Source organism: Balaenoptera acutorostrata, chromosome 1, assembly GCF_949987535.1.
Source record: "Balaenoptera acutorostrata chromosome 1, mBalAcu1.1, whole genome shotgun sequence".
In the NCBI taxonomy this organism is placed as follows: domain Eukaryota; kingdom Metazoa; phylum Chordata; class Mammalia; order Artiodactyla; family Balaenopteridae; genus Balaenoptera; species Balaenoptera acutorostrata.
In genome coordinates, this window is record NC_080064.1 from 118,925,041 (window position 1) to 118,946,060 (window position 21,020).

The following is a 21,020-nucleotide window of genomic DNA, read 5'->3' on the forward strand; positions in this document are numbered from 1 at the left end:
ACGTGCTTTAAAAAGTGGTTTGGGGCTTCCCTGGTGGCGCAGTGGTTGAGAATCTGCCTGCTAATGCAGGGGACACGGGTTCGAGCCCTGGTCTGGGAAGATCCCACATGCCACGGAGCAGCTGGGCCCGTGAGCCACAACTACTGAGCCTGCGCGTCTGGAGCCTGTGCCCCGCAACGGGAGGGGCCGCGATAGTGAGAGGCCCGCGCACCGCGATGAAGAGCGGTCCCTGCACCGCGATGAAGAGTGGCCCCCACTTGCCGTAACTAGAGAAAGCCCTCGCACGAACTGAAGACCCAACACAGCCAAAAATAAAGAAATAAATAAATAAATTAAAAAAAAAAATGTTTCCCCAACAAACACTCTACCCTTTAAAAAAAAAAAAAAAAAAAGTGGTTTGATGACAATGTATTTTAAAACTACTGTGGATTAAGAACATATACTAAATCCAGCAAAATGGGATTTTAAATTTGGGATAGGTAATTTATTAGGGAAAGACTGATATGCTCAATTTGGATATTTTGGGGTATATAATAAGAAAGATCATGGATGACTGTATGTTATATGAAACAGTGGATAAATAAAACTCAGGTTTTCTTCTACTTCTGTCTTATGACTGGAGAAATGGAAGGACCCAGGTGGTTGTAATCTAGTGTTTATTTTCTAACTATATGCAACTTTAATGTTTTTGACCCATGTTCCTTCTTCTTATGAAAGGAGGAGTTTGAGTTTTAATTGATTCCTCCTCTCAGCTCTGTTAGTGATGCAATCTCGAAAAGGGAGTAATGCTTCTCCTTAAATAAATCATTGTTCTTATTTTCAAATTAGAGAGTGGAAACACAGGAATGTGAAAGCTGTTTGCTTTTGTTTTGTGATAAATGGTTGCCTATTTCCGAAGTGGTTTATATTCTCTTTGCCAAGACGGACTCTCTACTATGGTGTCATCTATTCCTTTTTTTAATTGCTTTTTTGTGTTTCTTTTTAGATGGTCTCTTCCCATGGCTATGTCCATTTGCCACCGTGGCACTGGTATTGCCTTGAGTGCAGGTATGTATATGTGTTTTTATGCGCACGTGAACACACAAACACACACACACATACTGCTTTGAAAAACTTTTCTGTTTCTTTGGCTCTTGGCAATGCCTCCTTGGCAATGCCTCCTCAGAAACTTGATTTAGCGAAAATGATAAGTCATTTAAGCTTATTGTTTGTTCATTTCTTTAACAATTAATTATGAGTTCACACAGTGCTCAGGTTCTTTTCTTAGCCAATTTTTATTCTTTTTTTAATTCTTTTTCTTACTTTTTCTTAGCTAATTTTTAAATCATCCCTAGCATGTCCTGATGGTATGTTTAGTGACATTACAGAGAACAGATATACAAATATAATGGAGGTAGACTGGCTGACTGACCAAACACAGTCCAAGATTAATCATCAACCTTATTCTTTCAGAAACTCAGTTTTAGCACCCAGTTTTGGTCACCTAGAATTGATCAGGTGCAAAAACATTAACTCATTCTCCAATCTCAAAAAATCTTGGTTACAAATCAGAATGTCTATTTATTTATTTATATAATATGAAATACAGCTGCAGAGTGAGTCGTATGCTGGTCTTAGTGCATCCTTTTCAGGTAGTAAGGTTTGTTACAGGTAGGATGTACAGATTATAGTCAGGTTTCTGGAGTCTGATGGATCTTTCCACAGTAGGGAAGTACCTTATAAGAGGATCAGCTGTATTTTTAAAGTTTTCTCTGGCTAGTGCTGGAGACATGGACATATTTTTGTTTTTCATAATATCCTTTGGGCCCCCTCCTAGGCTTCCGTAGAGTATGTTTTCACTGAAGTGGTCATCAACAGGACTAGTGGCTCAAATATAGGGATCCTGTATTTAGGGAGCTGCTGCTGAGACATTGGAGAAATTACCCAAAACTAAGTCTCTGCTATTCACAATTAGATTAGTTTTGTTGGTAAGCAAGTAAAGATAGGAACCCCTATCTAAGATCCGATGTTATCATTCCTTTGTTACCATTCCTTAGGTTATTATATAACTTGTAATTATTTTATTTGCTTAGTTTTTATAAATCTGTCTCTTTTATTAGGCTGTAAACTCTTCACAGAGTAGGAACTGCATCTATCTTATTTACCTTTCATATCCTCTAGCACTCAGTAGGTGCTTAGTAAATCTTTATTTACTAAATGAGTACAACCATGTAAATCACTTTGCTCATAGTGGTCATTTCAGATATGTTCGTTCCTTCTAACTTCTAATTAATCTCCTGTTATGCATTAGAAATTGGATAGTGATAATAATAGCCTCTACCCTCAAGGGTGAAAGAGTCTAAGGAGTAAGACAAATAAATATTTAGAATGCACTGTGATAACTTTTTAATAGAGGTATGAGATCCCAGAGGAGAGAACAACTCTGCAGGAATTGGAGAACTTGAAAGAAGGATGAGTAGGCGAATTCATGAAAAGGAGGTAGAGGAGGACTTTCCAATGGACAGACTACCTTATGCAAAGGCACAGGGTTTGGAAAGCATCCAGAGTCCTGGATAATGATAACTAGATCTGCTTGTTTAAGAGTTGTGTTATGGGAGAAGCAGCAAAAGATAAGGCTGGAAAGTGCACCAGACAGTAAAGGACTTTGACTGCTGTGCTGAGAAGTTGGAACTTGATCCCGTAAACCATGGGAAGTCATAAAAGGTTCATGTTCTCACTTGTTTGGCCTAGACAAATCCATGATTAGGTATTTATTCAGACTATAGAGATTTTGTGGCCGATATATAAATTCTATAAAGCATGTTGAACTAAAAAAGCATGATGACACTAGTTTGACTTTATATAGAATTTATTGAGGAAGACCTTTACAAGCAGTCCTTTAAAAGGTGGAGAGAGAAGGCTAGTAACACTCTTTCATTGCTTAGATTCTGTAGGGATTAAAATACTCGTGATTTTTCATAGTGACAGACAGTATAAAAATCTAGGTGAAATTAGGTAAATTGCTTGAGAATGGCAGGTAGCTGAAGCTGCAATGTGAATGAGACTGGGAAAGGGTTATCAAGATGCAACATACAACAATAAAAAGAATGAGATTCGAAAAAGAAAATATGAGTGCCAAACAACAGATATTTTAGAGGAATACAACTATAAATAAATTGTACAATTAACTTGAATGGGTAGAAGAATGGTCCTGAATGTTTTGGATAGTCTTTAAAAACAGGTTAGATTGGAGAATCAGAACTTCAGTGAAAGGTCACTTGACTGTATAGGCAAACCTACTGCTCAGGCAATCGTTTCTTTTCTAGAAAAGCCAAAGGACTTATAGATATATAAAGTAACTAATGGAACTCTGAAATGACTGTTTTTTTCATCTGGGCTTTTAATGAGATGGGACCGGAGTTATTGATTCTCAAATGTGATGTGTTATACCCTGGTCATTCCCCACTGAGGCAGTTTAGAGAAAGAGAAAAGAGCACAAACTTTGGAGTTAGATCTGAGTTCAATTCCAACTCTGTCACTAACTAGCTACTGTATCATCGCTTCCTTTTCTGGTTATAATAATGCCTAGTTAGGACTGTGAGAATTAAATTAAATATATAAAATTCGAGCTGTAAATCAGGGTTCCCATGACCCCTTCCTCAGGTTTGATAATTTGCTAGAAGAGCTCACCATAACTCAGGAAGACACTTTATTTAGACATACTGTTTTGTTTCTTTTTTTTTTTTTTTTTGGGCCATGTGGCTTGTGGGACCTTAGTTCCCTGACCAGGGATTGAACCTGTGCCCCCTGCATTGGAAGTGTGGAGTCCTAACCACTGGACCGCCAGGGAAGTCCCAAGTCATACTGGTTTTTAAAATAAAGGATCAACTTCTTTATTTTATTTTATTTTTTAAACTTGCTTCAGAACTTTTTTTTTTTTTGGCTGCATTGGGTTTTCGTTGCTGCGCTCAGGCTTTCTCTAGTTGCGGCGAGTGGGAGCTACTCTTCGTTGCAGTGCATGTGCTTCTCATCACGGTGGCTTTTCTTGTTGCGGAGCTCGGGCTCTAGGAGCGCAAGCTCAGTAGTTGTGGCGCACAGGCTTAGTTGCTCCGCGGCATGTGGGATCTTCCTGGACCAGGGCTCGAACCCGTGTCCCCTGCATTGCAGGTGGATTCTTAACCACTGCGCCACCAGGGAAGTCCTCAATTCCTTTATTTAAAAAACCAAACAGAGGAGATACACAGGGCAAGGTATGGGGGAGCAGAGAGGGGAGTGTGTATGGAGCTTCCACGCCCTCTCTGGGCACACCACTCTCCCAGCACATCTTTGTGTTCAGTGACCTGGAAGCTGTCCGAGTCCTGTAGTTTAGGGGGTTTTATGGTGGCTTCATTGCCTAGGCAAGGTTGATTAAATCATTGGCCATTGGTGATTAGCTCAATCATCAGCCACTCCCAGGTGTGGTGGGGTTGGGGGAGGGAGGTGGACAGGGAACGGGAGGGGGAGGTATGGGACTAAAAGTCCCAATCCTCAAATCATGCCTTGGTCTTTTTGGCAGCTAGACCCCATCCTGAAGCTGTCTAGCCGCCCGCACCCGGCGCCCCCGCCCAGCTACTAATTATCTCATTAGCATACAAAAAAACTTTCCTTTCACTCCAGAGATTACAAGGGTTTTAGGAGCTGTGTGCCAGGAACTGGGAAAAAGACCAAATACGTATTTCTTATTGTATCACATCTTCAAACAAGGAATATCAATAAGTTAATCAGAAGCGATTTTGGCCAAAGCTTTCCTTTTACAAATGAAAAGTATATGAGAAGAAATTAAATATGAAATTTCCTAAATCATCCTCTGATGTCTAGTGTACTGGGAGGCAGGAAATAGCCTCTCCTCCTAGAACCTGAGTGCCTGAGGAGGGACTCCTCTAACAGCCAAACAATTTAAATTATGAAAACAAAGCCACTGAAGCTGTCCCATCTAATCACTAAGAAAAATTAAATGGTGCTTTCACTTGGCTGCCAGGACCAATTTCAGCCTGCTCCTCTGTAGTTAAGTGCTACATACAGAACTGTGCGGATTGTCAGTAAGTCCTATTGCCACTTCCAGAAGCCATCATAAGTTCCTTCAGACACTTCTTCCCAGCAAGCCTCTGCAGATGTCACTGCAGAGACAGTGAATGAAAACATCTAAAAGGGACTTGGTGGACCTGTCCAAATGATGATTAAAACTCAGGTTGGCAGTACCTGATTGCTGTCTTAACTAAAGTGTTGTCAAACTAATCTCATCATATATTCTGCCTGTCTGCTTCCCTGCAGCCTTGTGGGGGGGTGGGGTGCGTGGCGGGCCGGAGTATTCATGCATTGAGGGAAAACAAAGCATTTCTGAGAAGCATTTTCTCTTCTGGTGACAATCAGTTTTGCCAGGTCATCCCCTCTTGACAATTCAAGGACCAAGACATGGAATAGGAAGGGCTGAGAATGAGATTTTTAGCTACAAATGATCAGACATTTTCTGAGAGGTAAAAGATTAAATATTGCAACTATTAATGTAAATAATAATCACTACCAGGCCTGTATTAGGAACTTTATATATATGTATTTAATTTAATTCTCACAGTCCTAACTAGGCATTATTATAAGCAGAGAAGGAAGTGATGATATAGTAGCTAGTTAGTGACAGAACTGAACTCAGATCTGTCTTAACCAAAGTTTGTGCACTTTTCACTCTCTCTACACTGCCTCTGTCTGGAATGACTGGGATTCCTAACATATGACATATCACATTTGAGAATCAATAATTCATGTCCCATCTCACAAAAAGCCCAAGAGAATACAACAGTAATTTCAGAGTTCTGTTAATTACTTTGTAAATCTGTAAGTCCTTTGGCTTTTCTAGAAACGAAGCTGACAGCCTGAGCAGTAGGTTTGCCTGGTCTCTCACTGAAGGTCTGATCCTCTAATCCGACTTGTGTGAAGGTCAGTGTGGAACAGGAAGTGAGGATGGTAATGTCCAATTTAATTTCTGAGGTTTGAGATGTACGATATCCAACAACATATTAGTAAGTAACTGTGGTTATTTAAGGATAAAATTTTTTTCTTTCCATTTACAAGGATATTTTTTTCAAATAGCTGCTAAATTATTAGGACACAAATATTTAAGTTGTTTGAATCTAACTACTTAATAAACAGAACTGTTAGGTTTTTCTTTTGGCTTAGGGGCATCATGAAAAAAATTCCTGAAAACACTGAGGTACCATGGAACTGAGATAGTTTGAGAAGGTTTGGGAGGAAAATATGACCCAAGAGCATTCAAGGATCTTTGACAGTCTGGATAGATAGGAAGGTAGATGATCACAGGAGCTCCCCATTATCCTCTGAATTTCCGTGCAAACCTCAAGTTCCGAAACCTCGACAGCCACACATATGCCTCAGATACCAGGCTCAGCTCTGATCTGTGCACCAAATGTGACAGCAGTCTAATAACTGAGTCCCAGGAATGGCCACTCAGCCGCACTTACCTCTAGGAGAGCAGACGCTGATGTGGCTGCCTCCTCCTAGGGTGTGAACAGCATGTCTTCCTTCAGCCTTTGCTTCTCCTACGAATGCTATAAAATTCGGACGCATCTGAGGTTTCGTCAAAGAGCTGGAAGCCATGGTAGTTATTCTCGGCACCAGCATTCTTCCAGACTGATGGAGAAATGGACAGTGCCCAAAAGTTTTTAATTTTGATGAAGTCCAGTTTATTATTTTGTTGCTTCTGGTTTGGTGTCATATCTAAGAAACCACTGCTCATCCAAGGTCATAAAGATTTACTCCTTTGTTTTCTTGGTGTTATGGTTTTAGCTCTTACATTTAGGTCTCTGATCCATTTTGAGTTAAGTTTTTGTATGGTAGAGATTTGAGTGATTTAAAATTTTTTCTCATTCTTTTCCTTGGACTGAATGTACTGTTATTATTTTTTCTTACTGAGATGATGATATAGATGCAGCCAGAGGTGGCTTCTAAAATGGTGGGTGAAGTTTTTATAGAGAGAGATGTTGAAAGAAGGAGCAATATGCTAAAATATATGGCAAATTTAAGAGATTAGGGTCAGATTCCAAGTAGCGAATCTTTCACTGCAAACGTGAACATTAGTTTAAATCGTCCCCATTTTAAAATGGTTTAGAATTGTGTGAAGTCCTAGGGGCTGTCATAGAACCCAGTTTTATGTGTTACATTGGTTGTAGCTGGTGTGTAGCTGTGACGGGCTTACTTTGTTTCTCCTCAGGGGTCTCTCTTTTTGGCTTGTCAGCCCTCTTGGTCCCTGGGAGCTTTGAGTCTCATTTGGAACTTGTAAAGTCCCTGTGTTTGGGGCCAGCGCTGATCCACACAGCCAAATTTGCACTCGTCTTCCCTCTCACGTATCACACCTGGAATGGGATCCGACACTTGGTAAGTTAATTGTAGACTTGTGCATTTTCTGGGTGAAAGGAATGGAGAGCCTGGAAGGATTTTCTCTTTCCTGGTGTGGGTTTAGTGCTGTTCTTAAAGTTAGTTGTGCTGGACCTTTGTTCAAGGGCCTCTTGGGGAAAGCTAAACTAGATGCCCTGTGCGTTGCCAGGTAGCCCAGCTGGTGATGTAGCTGAGACTGGACGTAGGCCTGGAAGATACTTGCAGGGTCTCAGTGAACTCTTTTAGTTTCGAGAGGGATGTTACTAAAAGAGACCCATGAAGCCAGGCCATACATCTGGCATAGAAGGCATATTTATCAGACAAATAATAGTTACTGCTTTCAGTCTGAACTTCCTATCGACACAGAGTGACAAATCTGGCTGGAGTCAAATATACTGATGTTTATTATCTTGATATTGGATTGTGTTAACTGCTTTTGTTTTTTGTTTGTTTTGAACTATTAGAGAGAATGGGGCCAACTTTAACAAGCAACTGGGTGCTAGGATCCCAATACTGAGTTTAGGAATCTTTTGATAGCCTGAAATCTGACCATGTTGCTTCCTGCATGACCTTGGGGTCAGTTCAAACTGGTGTCTCCTTCTCTTTATTAAGGAATTAAAGCTTAATGAAACCTGCCCCAGGTCAGAGATGAATCTCTCCTACAGCACTTTAAGATTTATATTTTGTGGTCTCCCTACCCCTAGTCTTGCTTCCTTTCCCAGGAAGATAATTACAGCTTCATTCTTTCTGGTTTTCCATTATTTCTCAACCTAAGCCATCTGTCAGTTGGATGCTCTTGCCTTAATTTGACCTTTCATAACTTCCACATCAGAGCCTAGAGATAAGCACTTTCTGAATTGTAGTCTGGTCCAATAGACAGTTTAATGGAATCAGAAAAGTGAGAGACTAAATGATCTACTAAATTAAGTGTATCTATCAACTGTTCCCTGGGGCAGTGTTCAGTTTGATTCAAAATGACTTTACTTCCCTCAGGAGGAGGGGATGGAGAGGGAGGGCAATTTCCATTAATGACTTCTTATTCCACAGAACAAAGCTCTCCAATGGAATCAGCTGATCAGCTTCCTTTGTTGGCATCCTGGCTCAGGCAGGGACTTGCCATATATTTGCTTTTGTCTCAGTATGGGGGGAGGGAAGGGGAAGAGATTTTATAAAATGTCAGAACTCAGTCAAGGCTTTTCTTAATCCCTTAAATCGGCTTTTGTTTGTTGTTTTAGCAAGTCCTGGCTCTGAGTGTGGGACAGGATTTTATCTGTTCTCTGTGACAGTCCATAGTTCTTGCACTCTGAGCTTGATAATTGCCTTGCCAGAAGATCTAGTTGGGGAGTGGAGGGTGGAATTGATATTAAGAGAGTAGGAAGTGACAAGGTCTCTGGTATGCTAGAGAATATTCCCCCATCACCACCACCCAGTAGGTCTCGATTTTTTGGTAAAACACTGTGCCTTTATAAGCAAAACAGCTTTTTGTGGAATCTGTTTGACTCCTAATCTTATCTAGGTAGAAGCTCTTTGGCAGCTGAGGCAGGGGCATCTTCTCATCTTGATTATTTTGGGAGCTCTCTAATTTTTCTCTGAAACAATCCTAATTTATTCAGTTTTACATTCAGGGTATAGGTATATGTGTGTGTTGAGACAGTCGTATGTGGAAAGTATGAAACCTGAAGACTCTACTTTTGCCCGAGGGGATCTTTTAGAGTACAATATGTTAATGTCCCTAGGGCACAAGAGAGTCTAGATCAGTATTTTTTAAATTGTGTTTTTTTGACTCAATGGGTAGAAAATCAATTTAGTGGATTGCTACCAACAACAACAAAAAATTTAAATAGAATACAACATATAGAATATAACACACATGGTAATGATAAATATTGCTTATTGTTTCGTGAACTTTTATGTAGTATATATTTTATATATACACACACACAGACACACATATACATACACACACACACACACTGGGTACTAATTAAAAAGATATTTCTTAGTTGGGGGTGTGGGTGACAGTCAAAACAAAATTGAGAAATAATGTTCTAGACCCCAAAGAGTATTTTTTAAAAATATTGGTCCTGGACTTCCCTGGTGGCCCAGTGGTTAAGAATCCGCCTGCCAATGCAGGAGACACAGGTTCGAACCCTGGTCCAGGAAGATCCCACATGCTGCAGAGCAACTAAGCCTGAGCGCCACAACTACTGAGCCTGCGCTCTAGAGCCCATGAGCCACAACTACTGAGCCCTTGTGCCACAGTTACTGAAGCCCGTGTGCCTAGAGCCCGTGCTCCACAACAAGAGAAACCCCCGCTTGCTGCAACTAGAGAAAAGCCCGTGCGCAGCAATGAAGACCCAATGCAGCCAAAAATAAATAAATAAATTTATTAAAAAAAAATACTAGTCCTCTGATGGACAAATGTTCCTTCTCAAAGGGGATTCTGTGGTTGGCTATACCTAGGAAATCATGTATATTATATCCATTTTGGAGATTAACAGTGTGCATTAATAAATTGTTTGAGAAGTCTTGTAGTTAAACTTTTACCAAATTAATTTGACCACAGAACTTTTTTCCCCCATGTAATGCCTTTTAACATTCTGAGGAACTAGTTTTTGGAGAAACACACTTTGGGAAACACTGATCAGTTTTTTTGTCACGAGGGAAAGTTTTTATCTATTCATTCTGGAAGATCTTATGGGCTGAGGATGGATCCCTTTACTGTCATTGGGATAAGTGGGTGGTCGTTACTATATTGTGGGTTTTGAGGAAAGTGAAGGTCAGGAATAAGGGGAGAAGAGCTTTTCTCTAGAATCATGCTGAGAGGAATTGCCTGTTCCTAGGTGGAGTTTCTTTCTGAGAAAGGAGCTGTGAGAGTGACCAGGACCCTGATTGCTGAAAAAAAATTTTTTTTTCTTATTTCTACAGATGTGGGACCTAGGAAAAGGCCTGACGATTTCCCAGCTATACCAGTCTGGAGTGGTTGTCTTGGTTCTTACCGTGTTGTCCTCTGTAGGGCTGGCAGCCATGTGAAGAGCCGACGTTCCCAGCATCATCTTCCTACCAGTTATTGCATTGACCTATCTTCCTGTTTGTTACTCTTATCTTAGGCCATGGCAAAGTTATCTTGATTTGTTTAGACCCTTTTGTGCTTGCAGATCCCCTTGGAGCTCAGCAGTAAGAGTACCTTATAGAACCAGAGTAGTGGAAAAGGATCCAGTTTTCCCCTTATTTCTAAAGATGGAATGACTGTAAAAACTCCCTTTTCCTGCCCCCAGCTTGCAGCCTACTCTGGGCCTGGGAGCCCTCATTCTCTCTCCATATTAGGCCTTGATTTGTGCTGAGGGTCAGCTTTTGGCTCCTTCTTCCTAAGACAGTGGAAACAATGCCACTCTGTGGCCTCTGCCTTGGGGACTGGGAGTGGGGCTTGGGTTGCCACTGCCTGTGGGTTGCTGGCTTAAAGGACAATTCTGTTAATTGGTCAGAGCCCAGTGTCTTTAACACCCACACAGTGTGACTGAAAGAAGAGGGGTGGGGGTGGAGGGGAATTAGCCTGTCCCGGCTAGAGGGAGATGAAGAGAGTAAGTTGGCTCTTGGAGAACATGCTTTGGGGAGAAGAAGATATATAGCTTTTGATGCAAGGGGAAGATCCAGAAAACTATCATTGAACCTATTAAGGATTATTTCTCTTCCTTGCATTTCCAGAAAAACCAAGCCTCTTATTGTCATGTTTTCTAATCCAAATTCATGTGACAGCTTTTTCTGAAATGGAATTAAAATTATTATTTTGTCTTTGACTCTCCTTGATATCTTGAGAAACCAAGACAATGGTGGTTGGGGAGGAGCCAATTTCCCCCCCCTCCCTCTGGTCTCAGGCGATTACATCCCCCAATCTGACCTTTCTCAGGAGGGAAACAGTTTGTCCTACAAGTGACCACTGGAAAAATTTTCAGGGAATCAAATGCAAGTAGCCAGGGTTTTAACATCTTGCCGAAACCTCAGGGAAGGAAGGAGCAAGAGAGAGGAAGTTAAGCATGTGGAGAGATTTTTGGTTATTACAGGCTCCAAAATCCCACTGAGAACTGATTATTATAAGCCTTAAGGTACAGTTCAGCAAATTATGATCCAGTGGAACAATGGAGGGGACAGCCACGGGACTATGAATATGAACTAAGTATGTCCATTTGGGGAGAAAGGGGAGTAGAGGTAAGAAAGGAGAGATTGTTGGAAACCTGGCAAACATTTGTAGTTTAATGAAAAAACTTGCTACTTTTATAATCCATGTAGGCCAGGCTTTTGGGTCCCTAACTGCCTTGACAGGAGTGCTGCTTTGATAGTCTTTGGAAACTCTGGGGTGACAGATCTATCTTGCTGTCACTCTGAGTTTTTAGCCAACCAGTTAAAGCTGTGGGTTGGAGAGAAGTAACAGTGGCTGTAATTGGTGTCAGTTGGAGAGGAAGACCTTACTTAGTTGCCTCAACAGTCTTCATCCCAGCTCCCAAGTAGTCTTTGGCTTTAAGTGATGATCACTTCTCCCTTTTTGCTACACTGGCCCTGGGAAGTCTTTGTAGCCTTCCTCCAGCGTATACATATGTCCTCTGTACTTGTCCTTGGAGTTAGGCATATGTGTTTATCAGGGAACAATTGGGCACTGGAACTGGGAAAGGTTTGGCAAGGGCATTAAATTTAACAGCCAGTGCCGGGAAGATGCAGAATGGGGATAATGATAAACAAATTGGAGGCTGGGAAATAGATAAGGGACTTTTTTGGTGGCTTCTTATCATTCAGGTGATTGGGGTGGGGGGAGTGGCAGTGTGGTCATCATGTATGTTATTCTGTCCTAAATTTCTACTTGTTGTCTCCCTTTATTTTTCTTCTCTGTCTTCTAATCACTTCTGTATCTTCAGTTTTCAAATTATATTTGTATTTTTGCTTGAGCTTTGCTTTTATAACTCTTTCTAATTTGTTTTCCTTGTGTGTTCTGTCATCAGATAATGAAGTGTTAGACAAGGATTGTGTCTTCTACTCTGGCTTTCTGTACCTTTTCTTCCCCACCTTCTCCAAATGCACATACACACACTCTACCCTAAATGATTGTACTTCTGACTTTGAAGTTGTAGTTCATGCTCAGGATGAACAGTGAGCGAGTAGGGGTGACAGACTTGTTATTTGAGGTTTCTTTTGCTGTGATTCAGACCAGCTTCCTCCTGGTCATTTCTGGAAATGACTCAATCCTTGTAAAAATGTGTTCTACCCCCAAGCCACTGTCATGTTCTTTTCCCTGCTCTATTTCCTCCAACCCTCCTCCTAGTTATGGGTTAAAAGAGGCAGACATAGCAGGAGGGAAAAATCCAAATCAGTAGAAGATTCAACAAAGAATGTTTATTTTCCAAATTTGCCTTTATTCCCATCCATAATTTCCCTGACTGGGGGGTCTTGCTTACACCACTCAATCTCTAGACAGGTTTTCTCAGTGTGGTCCCTTAGTCCCTAATGGAGTTCCAGGTTTGCATTTCTGGACCTCGGCTAAATTAGGACCTGCACAGTGTTCTAGCATACATGGGCTTCCAGGTGGACTCTTTGGAGAGTTGGGTGGGCTTTGGGGACCCGGAGTGTGACCTTCAGAGGGGTGTGAGCTTTGGAGTTGATCTGGGGAATTGAGATTTGATTCTGGGGAGCTTAGGATTATGGTTGGACTTGGTGCTTGCTGTACAGTCTTTGTGATAGACTTCTCAAGTTTCTTCTGACTATCTGGATCACGGGGCTGTCAGGGGTGGAATAGAAGAGACAGTTATGTTTCAGGTTAGGCCTAGATCATTCCCAATCCATCTCAGAATTCTAGATCCCTTTCTCCCCATTCCATGAACAAAAGGTCAGGTTTCAAATAAGAGTTAAATTTGATACTGTTAACTTCCCCTTGAGATCAGGTCATTTTGTACTGTGTGGAGGGGGTGTGAGTGGGAGGGTGTGGATAAGATGCCCTTAGCTTATCCCTTCAGGCCTCAGAGGTTGTTTAAGGACTAGACAGGGTAAGACAGAATTGGTTAGAGGTTCCCCCTGCTGGGATTGTGGTAGTATAACATTAGGCATTTTTGAGGTTGAAAAGAAGTGAAGACAACAGGATTGAGGTTAGATGGGAGGAAGAGATACCTTGCCTAAGATTTCAGGATGTAGCCCATTGGAGGCCTTGAGTAAATCAGGATTTTTCTGTATCCATTTGGTAAGGGAGGCAGCACCAGCAGCTGTACGGGAGGTCAGGGTCACCCGAGCAGGGGGTACCTTCAGAGGCATTTGCCAGGTGCCAATGAAGGAACCCCAAGGACTTGCCTAAAAGGAAAAATGGGATTTCTCAACAGGGCTTCTCACTCCCAGTAACTGACCTATTGGTGGGCCTTCTGTTTGTCTTATTTCCATCCTTTACCTTTGGGAATGCATCGTCATGAAACAAGAATGAAAGCATAATTTCCCCACTCTTCCTTTTCCCCCTCTCTCATTTAGGCTACCCTAATTTTTTCATCCCCTTATCTCTGCTGGCTTAAATTCCATATCCTTAGGTTAAGTTTGGCAGCGTACCCACTGCATAAATGTTATCACCTGAAGGTGTTCATTTTATACAGATCATTCATCAGCTTAAGGAATTCTGGGTGTTAAACACAACCCTGTTCTGTTGGATAAGCTGGCTGGAAGTTTGGGGGCACTCGTGTTACAGTGTGAATTAGATTGCACTTTAATTTCCCAAATAGTAGCTGCAGGAGATTGCAAGTCTCCCCGCTCTGATACTACAGTTCTGTGCCTCAGTTCTATACCTTTCAAGATGAGAATGGAGGTGAGTATCTCACCTTGGAACGGGGCACTGAAGGCAACAGATGACCACGATCATTGGCGATAATCTGAGTGTAGCCTTCATGGGAAGAAATCCTCTGGGGTAGAGGTGGGGAGAGAAGTGCTTGTGAAGATGGAGTGGAAAAGTGGAAGAAAGTATCTGAAGGGCTTGAATTAAGGGCTGAGGGAGGGGAGGATATGGGAATTCAAAGAAGGCTGAAAGAAGTTAGGTACCAATGAATTACATAGAGTATGACGTAAAGAACCAGAAACTGGCATTGTGCTGTGCTGAACGTGGAATACCTCTTTTGTTGGCTTGGCGAGAGACCAGTTCTGCAGATACTTGGGTGAGAAAGCTTTTTCATACTGTGGAGAAAAAGATGAGAATCCCTATGAGACTCAAAGGCCCCAAGCCCAGGAAATGATAGCTAGGCACAGTTCTTTAGATTTGAAGACCAAAGACATGAACAACCATGCTAAGTAAGCTTTAACTCACTTTAGAGAGAATGTGATTTGTTTCATCTGTGTGCTGTCCAACAGGGAGCCACTAGCCACATGTGGCTATTGAGCATTGGAAATGTGACTAGTCCAAATTGTACTTTGTAAGTACAGTTGACCCTTGAACAACATGGGTTTGAACTGTGCAGGTTAACTTACAATAAATAAATATGTACTTTTCAATAAATATGTATTACAGTACTACATGATCAATAGTTGGTTGAATCTGTGGATGTGGAACCCGGGTTATGGAGAGCCGACTGTAAAGTTACATGTAGATTTTCAACTGTGTGGGGATCTGTACCTTAATCCCTGCCTTGTTCAAGGGTCAGCTATATAAAATGAAATGGATTTTGAAGACTTAGTACAAAAAAGAATGTGAAACATCTGATTATAACTTAAAATATTAAGTGTTGGAAATAATATTTTGGACTTAACTGGGCTAAATTATGTTATTATTATTATTATTATTATTATTTTTTTTTTTGGCTGCGTTGGGTCTTCGTTGCTGCACGCAGGCTTTCTCTAGTTGTGGCGAGCGGGGCCACTCTTTGTTGCAGTGCGTGGGCTTCTCATTGCGGTGGCTTCTCTTGTTTTGGAGCACGGGCTCTAGGCACGTAGGCTTCAGTAGTTGTGGCACACGGGCTTAGTTGCTCCACGGCATGTGGGATCTTCCCGGACCAGGGATCAAACCTGTGTCCCCTGCATTGGCAGGTGGATTCTTAACCACTGCGCCGCCAGGGAAGTCCCTAAGTTATATTATTAAAATTATTTCTTTTTAATTTTTTTCACGTAGCTACTAGAAAATTTAAAGTTACATTTGTGACTCACATTATCTTTTTATTGCAGTGCTGGTCTAGACCAGCGGTCAGCAAACTCTGGCCTGGGCCAAATCCATCCTCCTGTCTGTTTTCGGATGGCCTGAGAAAGCTAAGAATTGTTTTTATAGATGAACATTTGCAGTTGATTTGATAAAGGGGAACACTAACTTTGTACCCCAATTAAGTGAAATATTTTCTCATTCTATAAGAATTTCATGCTTTTCATTAATATTACAAAAAATTGCACTCAGTTATTGTATTTTGAATTTTGTCAAAATTTTATGGAAAAGTGTTTTCTCTCATACCTATATAATATCTCTGATTTTGTCACTCGACCCACAAAGCCTAAAATATTTATTCTCTGGCCCTTTTCAGAAAAAATTTGCTGACCTCTGGGTTAGGGCCTACAAACTTAACCCAGAGATACCTATTACTTGTCCTTAGGCCCTCCCTCCCCTGAGGAGCTGAGGAGGTAAAAAAAATACTATCTCACCTGACTCTTAGCTATATATTCAGTCATCAGAATCCTATGGGAGGGGTCAGGCCAAAGGTGGAATCTGGAAGGCAAAATTAAACGTTAAAGAAATGGAAAAGAGTACTTACTTGGTTGGCACTGTAGTTAGTGGCCATGATCCTGCCACTTCCTCTGTTTACCTGTGTTGCCTGGCAACCGCAAGAAGGCCGACCTTCTCCGACTACCTCCCAATTAGCAGGGGCTGCTTTTTCCTTCTTGTTAATCACTTTCTTGGCTGACACTGCCCCCCAATCTTTTCCCCTGAAACTTAGGTTCATTTTCATTTTAGAGATGGGAGGGACAGAGTAAATAAATGTGAGAAAATTGGTTGAATAGTGGCCCTGACTTTTTTCTAGCATAACTTCCCCTGCTTAAGAACTTCCAGGTTGTCTTTGACTGGAGTCTTTAACTACCACAACAAACCATGGAGCCCCAAGAGCTGTGTTCATTGAGCAGTGTGGTGTAATGTACCATAGACTTTAGAGCCAGACACTGGGGTTTGAGTCCTTACTCAACACAGGAACATAGGAGCTGTATGGCATTAAACAACTGACATCCCTTCACTGAATTTCTATAGTCATTTGTATTGTGGAGATAATAGAACAATTACAGGGTAAATGAGGTGAGGTGAATAAAGTAGATAATGTCATACCATGGTAGGTACTCAGTACTGCCAAGACCCTGTTTACAGGGTCCACTACTTCGTTTTCTCAGAATAACAAAGGAATGATGTTTTTATTTATTTATTTATTTATTTTAAATAAATATATTTATTTATTTTTGGCTGTGTTGGGTCTTCGTTGCTGCACGCGGGCTTTCTCTAGTGGTGCGGCGAGCGGGGGCTACTCTTCGTTGTGGTGCGCGGGCTACTCACTGTGATGGCTTCTCTTGTTGCAGAGCATGGGCTCTAGGCTCGTGGGATTCGGTGGTTGTGGCTCATGGGCTGTCTTAGAGCACAGGCTCAGTAGTTGTGCCACACGAGCTTAGTTGCTCCACGGCATGTGGGATCTTCCCAGACCAGGGCTCGAACCCGTGTCCCCTGCATTGGCAGGCGGATTCTTAATCACTGCGCCACCAGGGAAGTCCAGGAATGATGTTTTTAAAAGCAGCTGATTCAGATTTGTCCCCAGAAAGAAAAACATATCCTTAGTCCTTAAATGACTCCTGTCTCTTCCATCACTCTCTAGAATCACAGAGCCTAAAAACAAAGGTGCTTGATGTTGGCTGGGATGAGGTGGAATCAGGAGCTGGTGCCAGGAGATTGAGCAGGGATGATGAAAGAAAGCTGTAGTGTGGAAAGCATCAGATTTAGAACATTAAGTGGTGGTGCTATGACACAAACCTAATATTTGTTGGACTAGGAAACCTGTCTGAGACTAATCTAAAATGGCATTATCAGAACCATCTACTGGGTTGTTAGGGAGAAAGTGGAATTGTGTTTTCTGAATTATAAAGTTTATCCATAAGGTATTAAAATGAAAGGAAAAAACTAAGAAGTAAGTTGTCCAAAGAAATAGATCATTGAGAACCAGGGGAGCATTTTAATGGATGATTGTAAATCCCTTCTCCCTTCCTTCTTCTCCCAAAGTCCTCATCCCAACCAACACACCAAGTACAAGAACACTCCTACACTTCTAGAGATGGAGGTAAAAACAGCTCTTGTTTTACAGACTCTGGCAGTTAACAGATGTGCTTATGTGAGGTCTGGAAAGGAGACTCATGTGCTTAGTCCCTGTGGTTCTCATTACTCTCTAGAGTGATAACATTTTGGTTCCTAAAGCCACAATGATATTTAAGCAAGCATCATTTCTCTTGGAACTTCTGTCTTTAGCTGGTATGCTTTTCTGATAGAGATGCAGTGTTATATGATGGCTGCAATCTTATTTTTTTAAATTAACTAGTTTTTGTTTAATTGAAAAAAGTGTACATGGGAAAAAAATTCCACTTTTACGGAAAGGTATTTAATGAGAAGCAAATCTCCATTTGACTTCAACTCCCAGTCTTGCTCCTCAGAGGCAACTACTGTTATTATTTTCTTGTGTCTCCTTCCAGAAATATTCTATACATTCTAAGATTAATGGGAGCAAGTCGTTCACACTGTTTTGTGATTTGCTTTTTTGACTATCTTGGGGATTTTTTTTTCATGACAGTTTATTATTTCATTTTAGGGTGTACCATCATGTATTTATTTAGTCTCATTTGGATGACCATTTAGGTTATTTCCAGTCTTTTGCTGTTACATACATTGCTGCAATGAAAATCTATATCTACATATATATCTTTACGAATATAAATATATATAGAGAGAAATATATGTATATATCTTTAGGAACATATGTGATTAGTAGGATAAATTTCTAAAAGTGAATTGTAAAGTCAAAGGGTTTATGAATTTAGAACATTAGTAGACAATGTCAAATTGCCACTCAAAGACATTGTACCAGTTTATACATCTGCCAACGGTGTATGAGAGTGCTTAGTTCTCCACTCCCTTACCAATGTTTTTCCTGTTTTTGTCAATCTAATAATAAGAACTAATGTAGTTACTATATGCCAGGCACAGTCCTAATTGCTTTTTATTATATTTTCTCATTTGGTTCTCACAAGAACCCCAGCCTAGGAAACTGGGGCATGCACAGTAAGGAGTAGAACCAGGATTTAATCCCAAGTATTCTGACTCTAGAGTGATCAGGTATTTTTTTTTTGTTTTTTGTTTTTTTTATAAAGTGTATATCTGTATTATTTAAAATTTTTATTTATTTATTTTTGGCTGTGTTGGGTCTTCGTTTCTGTGCGAGGGCTTTCTCTAGTTGCGGCAAGTGGGGACCACTCTTCATCGCGGTGCGCGGGCCTCTCACTATCGCGACCTCTCTTGTTGCGGAGCACAGGCTCCAGACACGCAGGCTCAGTAGTTGTGGCTCACGGGCTTAGTTGCTTCGCGGCATGTGGGATCCTCCCAGACCAGGGCTCGAACCCGTGTCCTCTGCATTGGCAGGCAGATTCTCACCCACTGCGCCACCAGGGAAGCCCCAAGAGTGATCAGTTTTAATCATTACACTGTATTGCTTCTTAAGCTGTAGGTGAAACATGGTGTATCATTGTTTTAAACTTTCATTTCTTTAATTACAAGGTTTTTTCCTTCTGTTTATATGTTTTCTTTTTTTTCCGCTGAAAATAGCCTTTCATGTTTTTTGCCATTTGTTATTGAGCTGTTGATCACTTTTATTAATCTATTTGAACTTTATGTATTAAGGAAATCAACCCTTTTGTCAGTTATGTTGCGAACATTTTCCCCCAGTTTGTCATTTAAATTTATGTAGTCAAACTTATCACTCTTTCTTTCTGTACTTCTGGATCTTATGCTTTGAAGGCTTTTTGTAAATTCTAATATTTAAAAAATAATTCACCCCTGGTTTCAGTTTTTATATTTAAATTTTTATTCTGTTAGAATTTATTTTGGTGACTAAACTGAGGTCAATCTCCAGATACCTAACTAGTTGTCTTGGCATCATTTATTGAATAAGCCATCTTTTCCCTACTGATTTGAAATGCCACCTTTATTGTATTCCCTAATATATTTGGGTCGGTTTCTGGATCCTCTAACCCATTGTTCTGCAGGGAGAGGTGACCATTTTAGGTTATTTGTGTCTTTTTCAAATCCATGGTTCAATCCTGGCTGGGTCCTGTGTGAATTCTCCAATTAGAATTTCACAGACACTAGGAAATTGTAATATAAACAGTAACAGGCAATTTCAAGCTTCTAATAAAATTGTATTGAATTTTAGCCTTTCTTCAGATTGACTGGTTGACTTTAGGTACAGCTGTTGTTCTTTCATCGAACCAGATTTAACTCTTTCAAAGTTGGAAGGGCTCATAAAGGCCCCACTCAAAAAATATGCCTCACGATATTTTCATCATTTGATTCGGTTCTCTGATACCTGAAATTAGACCATTAGGAAATCTTTTATTTGGGTTGAGATCATCTGCCATTGGGCTACAAGTTTACTTTATGTCTATAGGAAGTGTATAAACTACCTAATTGAGGGCAACTACCAACTTGAGCACTGGAGTCAGATTGCCTGGATTAAATTCTGGTTCTGCCTAAATGTGTGACCTTGGACAAGTTACTTGGTCTTTCTGGGTCTGAGAACCCTTATGGTGTGAAATGAGGATAATCTGAGTTTTGAGAATTAAACATATGTAACATGCCTAGTAGGGTGCCTGATGCATAGTGAGTGTTCAATAATTTTAGCATTAGTATTAGCTCAAGACTGCCCAGTAAAAAGAAGTACCTATTCAGGTTACCTGAAACAGAAAAGGGGGGAATTTATTGTAAAGTTACGGGATATTTATAACAGATTCCAAAAGTAGGAAATATAGTTTGGGCCTTAAAGGGTACTAGAATCTGGAAGATAGAACATGATCAAGAAGAGGGATTTTTTACGTTACTAAATAACCAAGAGATCACTGAAGAAATCAAACAGGAAATAAAAAAATACCTAGAGACAAATGACAATGAAAACACGACGACCCAAAACCTATGGGATGCAGCAAAAGCGGTTCTAAGGGGGAAGTTTATAGCTATACAAGCCTACCTAAAGAAACAAGAAAAATCTCAAGTAAACAATCTAACCTTACACCTAAAGAAACTAGAGAAAGAAGAACAAACAAAACCCAAAGTTAGCAGAAGGAAAGAAATCATAAAGATCAGAGCAGAAATAAATGAAATAGAAACAAAGAAAACAATAGCAAAGATCAATAAAACTAAAAGTTGGTTCTTTGAGAAGATAAACAAAATTGATAAGCCTTTAGCCAGACTCATGAAGAAAAAGAGGGAGAGGACTCAACTCAATAAAATCAGAAATGAAAAAGGAGAAGTTACAACAGACACCGCAGAAATACAAAACATCCTAAGAGACTACTACAAGCAACTTTATGCCAATAAAATGGACAACCTGGAA

The 21,020-nt window shown here is 40.6% G+C and overlaps 2 protein-coding genes across 2 annotated transcripts in view; one reads left to right on the forward strand and one right to left on the reverse strand.

Annotated features, from left to right (window-relative positions):
- Positions 1–11,201, forward strand: part of SDHC (succinate dehydrogenase complex subunit C) — a 28,778-nt gene extending 17,577 nt beyond the window's left edge. The window contains exons 4-6 of the mRNA XM_007171699.3: positions 986–1,047; positions 7,241–7,404; positions 10,333–11,201. Of these exons, the coding sequence (XP_007171761.1) occupies positions 986–1,047; positions 7,241–7,404; positions 10,333–10,437 (331 nt within the window). The 3' untranslated portion in view covers positions 10,438–11,201. The remainder of the gene's footprint in view (positions 1–985; positions 1,048–7,240; positions 7,405–10,332) is intronic.
- Positions 11,202–12,874: 1,673 nt separating this feature from the next.
- On the reverse strand, positions 12,875–16,175 carry CFAP126 (cilia and flagella associated protein 126). The gene is made up of 5 exons (XM_057556619.1): positions 16,149–16,175; positions 14,530–14,592; positions 14,244–14,324; positions 13,555–13,731; positions 12,875–13,168 (listed from the first exon to the last, which is right to left on the reverse strand). Exons 1-5 carry the CDS (start codon positions 16,173–16,175, stop codon positions 12,875–12,877), a joined length of 642 nt encoding a protein of 213 aa, XP_057412602.1.
- Positions 16,176–21,020: the final 4,845 nt, after the last annotated feature.